Source organism: Penaeus japonicus, unplaced genomic scaffold, assembly GCF_977035675.1.
Source record: "Penaeus japonicus unplaced genomic scaffold, GWHDUDI00000001_assembly GWHDUDI00000002, whole genome shotgun sequence".
NCBI lineage: Eukaryota > Metazoa > Arthropoda > Malacostraca > Decapoda > Penaeidae > Penaeus > Penaeus japonicus.
Window position 1 is genome coordinate 29,643,304 of NW_028234404.1, and position 5,000 is coordinate 29,648,303.

A 5,000-nucleotide genomic window follows, 5' to 3' on the forward strand; every position below is an offset into this window, starting at 1 on the left:
CGAAAGATTTCCGAGAGACGTTCCTCAGGACCCTGCGTTCGGCAAAGGAGAACTCCATGGGGGCCTCCTTCCTGGGATCCGTGTCCGGCTTGAAAGAAGCCCTTAGGCCCCCATAGGGACGCGCCCACGCTAGGACCACGCAGACGCCCATCCCTGTGGCTGTATGACACCACAGTAAGCAGCAGGTGCGAGACGAGGAATCACTGAAGACCAGAGGCTACGAGAGCGAAAAGGGAACGGACTGCATTGAGAGAAAATGCGTCATTTCGACAGTCTTTTAATGTGAAGTTAAGGCTGTAGCAGCCGAAGACAAGACTCTCCTTGCCTTGCCTGCAGCCTGCCTTCTTAAGACGTCCATTCAAATAGTTGAGCCCTGTTTCTACGGTGCGAATGTGTCCCGCAACCTGCTGTACTGGTTTCTGCGTGATCTTAGCGTGATGTAAAGTTGAAAACTGTTTTATATAAAGTAATCTATTGTTTTACAAATTTGCAGTATAAACTGTTTATATATTTTTCCCCTTTTTATTCATCAATTGTATTGCTCGAGATGGGAAAATCCTCGAGTTGGTTTTCTGATTATTCTTCGTAGTTCTTAGTGATTTTCCAAAAAAAACTGAAAATATTACTGATGAAGGATAATCTATTTTTTTCCTGGTGCTTACTTTTGCATATGTGAAACCTTTTGTTGGAGGTCTATTGCTTCCAAAAAATAGATTTATTAATCTGGCGAATGAGGTCTCTTTCGAAAAAGAAATGACACGTTTGTCCTGGCCTGAGGAATTTTGATAAGTGACACAGCAACAGGCTTTGGTAAAGACACAGTGCCGATAAAAAAAAAGAAGAAAAAACACGAACCCATGAAACAAAAACGTGACCTCATCAGCTTGAGTTCAATCTCCTTCTTGACTCTCCCTTCGTCGCCTGGTGCTTCCGCAACTGTGACCAACACAGGCCTTCGTCAGTGTGCATGTGGATAGGTTTCCGACACTAGGTCCTTTGGCATTAGTTGTTCCGGTGCGAGTGATGCATGGTGCGTCAGCTGGTGGCAGGTATGGGAGTCATAAGGGTGCTGTGTCATGAGCATGCTGTCTGTGTGTCAATAAGTATGCTGGATAAAACACGTTTCACATTTCTAACTTTTCTGGAAGAAGCGAATACAAGAGTATAAATTTGTGAACTTTTGCGTCGAAGGGCCTTTCCTTTCCCTCCTAATGAGGATCATCGTATGGGGCCAGGCTTTTCTGACTGTGATGTCAAGATGTAATAGCATAAACCGTAAAGGATTTCTCTAATTGTGCAGTGTATATCTTTCATCATTTGTGGAAAAAATGAGTATTTGAGATTTGATGAATGCAACTTATTTAAATGAGTGTTTTACAGAAACCATATACTTCAGACATTAAATACAGCCTCGTGACTATTCACTGTTTCGAGAATTAGTACATGCTGTATATTCGAACTCTGCTAGCATGAGTCTTGGCCTCTTGTTAAATGGAATGGTTGATATTGATTTTGTTGCATAACCACGGCTCTCTCCTTTGCATTTTAGACTGTTTTATGGAGAGGATCTAGCAAAATTTGGCTACTGAATAAGTAGCAACATGATATTCATTACAACGAATAGTATGTACTTTGTATTGAAATGTTTGCCCCTACGCAATGAAGGTTTATAATCAAGCCAAACTTCGTTAGTCACTCAGTGTGGCCAACGTATTCATGCTTAAGTTGATATATGCCGTGATTAGTTCATATGGAAGAAAGAAAATTACATAGTACACATGTTACTCATTAGAATTGGTCCATTTGGAAATTGCCTTGAACTTGTAATAAACATTTAACACAAAAGTCTTTACAGCAACAATAGGCGAGGCGAGAGACTGCTTCTCCGAAATATCCCATAAAATTTCTTAAAAGGAATCGAAAAGCCAGGATAATACTACCCTCAGCGACTCGAATGAGACCACGACATCATGACTGGGAATTGAGTAAGTGTCAATGTGTAGGAGGTAAATGAGTTCTACATGTGTATCCGAAGAACACGAGTCCCCAAGTAGTTGCTGATCATCTTCTTTGTGACTGGTTCGACGAATGAGAGCCACTGGGCTAACCTCAGGTAGTGCAAGGCCGTTGTGCAAGTGTACCGTTGTACCTTGATTTTTTTGTGGCCGAATCTTGTGAAAATGGTGCATCAGATCAGTGAAGCACGTATGCTATGTCCAGCGTGAGGTGAATGTGGCCGTACGTTTGGAGTTGTTCAGTCGTAGCCCGACTTTAAGTGGCCATATTGTTGTGAGAAAAATTTGTATAGCCGCGGATCGATCTGGTCTTGCTAGCGGTTGCTCTTTTGAGAGGTCACTTAAGTGGCTCTGCAAAGTTAAGCTTATTTGTCAGGGAGCATAATGCCATGCTGGCGGCTCTGTTGGTAGTCTGTAATCAAAAGCTCACACGGAAATTGATTTTCAATTGGTGTGATTAAAAATTGGCTTTCTTACCGTAAATTAAAGCATAATTTCTAATCCGTAAAAGTAAGGTTTTCAATTGGGAAACATCGGTGTGGGCTTTCCAAACTCTTTTGGGCGAAGTACACTTACAATCTTGAAATTCTAAAAGAAATGTCAAAAAAAAAAAAAATCAACGCCGTCTGCATACCTTCAGAGCGACGTTCATCCCACACATCACATCGATGTTCCTCATGACAGCAAGAGAGGCTTGGAGCGTCCGTAGTCTCATGACTCGGGCTGATCCAGACCGACTTGCTCAGTTTTGACCAATGTTCATGCGCACAAAATCTACATCATAAGACTTTCAACTTTCTTGAATCTAATTGGCGTTAGAGTTAAACAAACCACTGTTGCTGTATTCATAGTGTCCATAGCTTGGCTTAGTTGAAATAGAGAATTAATGTTAACTTTTGTGGATGTGAGCGCTTCAGTATGACCACTCAAGGGCAACATGAATCCCGTGTATGAGACTGATCGAATGTTAATGAACGTCGAAATTTTATGCCTGCTGCTGCTGCTGAGTCTTGAATGATCTTCAGTATGTGAAATATGGGTTTTGTTTCCGCAGACTTATTCATCGTTATTACCAAATCGTTTTAAAATTTATTTCTATTGTCCGAGTATGTGAAGTAAAAATCTATATACACATGTTATAGGTTTACATACCCTATATGCATGTTGAGATGCAGTGTTATTCTTCATGATAATAGAAAAATATACACAAACACGATTTTGAACATATTTCAACCACGACAGGAAGGAATAGGTAATAATGCTTTCCGAAGTCCTCAACTTGGCTTTGCTTTGGCATAAGCTCCCTTGTTCAAGAAAGAAGCGATCCTTGTTGACTTTTGTTCTGCATATTTGACCAAAGATCATATATTCCTCACTGTGCTTATTTTTTTGTATTCGTATTCTATTTTTTATAATGGATAAAGAAAAAATGTTGTAAGATTTCTATTTTTCTCAGAAGTCGATTTTTTGAGGGAAAGATATACTTTGGAGAGATTTTTTAATTAAATGCCAGTATTAGTGAAATGCAGAATTTTCCCCGACGGTTTTCTAAGAGTCTAATGTATATAATTTCCAGCTAAGGGATTGTGGCAAAAGCACTTAGTACCTTTTATAACGGGAACTTGCTCTGCTTTCCTTCCCTTAGAATTATTCTAGCCCTGTTCCTTCCGGACCCATTCAGCTGATTGTCAAATCTATGACCGATTTTAAAAGGAACGGGTTCATTCTTATCAACCATACCGTCGACTCATTTAAGTTCAGGTTTGTTGATCCCTGTAAAGTTTATCAACTTAAGACTTTATAGAATATATGAATATATATATATGTATACTGAATATGAGTTTATCTCAGTTTTTTTTGTCAGAGTTTAATATATGTCTATATGAATAAAGAAAAGTATCTTTATTGTAAATACAAAATATCTGAAAAAACACTTTGGGTATGACGTTATACCAGTTGATGTTATCTTTATGTATATAACTAATACTGTCTAAAAAAAAAAATCGCAGGTAAAGTGTTGTTATGGTGTGATACGTGTCGCCAAGTGAGAAGTGTTTGCATTGAGATGAGTGAAGGTTACTTAAAAAAGATGCAACGTTGAAGTTATCTAGTCAGGTGTGTATGCCAAGTGTATATAATTCATATAATGTGAACAGGAGTGTTTTCCTCGGTATGCGTTTCGGGTATGTGAAGTTGGGCGTGTGAGGAGTAAATGTATGTGTTATTGCCTGTGGGAGTACATCATCGCTATTATTTAAGAATTCATGTGCTTTCCATTCGCTTTAACAATGTGGCGAAAGACAGCAAACACAGACAAAAAGGGACAGCAAGCTAATTGTTGTAAAGTTTGCTGCTCCATGTATTGCTTCCAGTGTCATAGAGTAGGCCTATTCATGTTGAGAAATGGCTTTTTTTCCTTTATACACAATAAACACTGGTAACGTAAAGAATCAACACTTTCTTTAAGTATTTATAACTGGAAGTCAAGACGATTGCTAGGGCGTTTTACTGGATGACATGAGATTGAAGTGACTGTCCTTAAACGATGTATTTGCAACTCCTTAATCCCTAATGGAAATAGTCACATATGAGTAGGTTATTCCTTCAATGATCAATCAAATTATACTCAGTATATAGAGACAAACATTTAAACGTTTTTTCACAGATGATCACTTCTATCCATCTAATAACTGTAGTTGCATCCTTCACAAAATGAACCATTTCATTCTCCCAATGGCTGTATGTATTCGATCTCTTCAATGAAAACACCTGTAAAAGTCTCTGTGTCCTCTGGTGCTTACTGACCAAGAGGTAGAGTGGATATTTCAAGTAGAAGAATCACCACAACAATGCTGTGTCTTGTGTTTGGTGGTCTACTGGACGGATTCACTGTATTAGGTGTCCCTTGTATGCGTTGGATTTTGTATTAGCATCTACTGGAGTTGATGATACGAGTTGATGTCGAGTGTGTCTTTCTACGAGTGT

The 5,000-nt window shown here is 39.1% G+C and overlaps 1 protein-coding gene across 1 annotated transcript in view; it reads left to right on the forward strand.

Moving 5' to 3' along the window:
- LOC122254609 (putative G protein-coupled receptor B0563.6) overlaps window positions 1-2,631 on the forward strand; it is a 25,199-nt gene extending 22,568 nt beyond the window's left edge. The window contains exon 7 of the mRNA XM_086545274.1: window positions 1-2,631. This exon is cut by the window's left edge and continues 73 nt beyond it. Coding sequence (XP_086401400.1) covers window positions 1-116 — 116 coding nt within the window. The 3' untranslated portion in view covers window positions 117-2,631.
- Window positions 2,632-5,000: the final 2,369 nt, after the last annotated feature.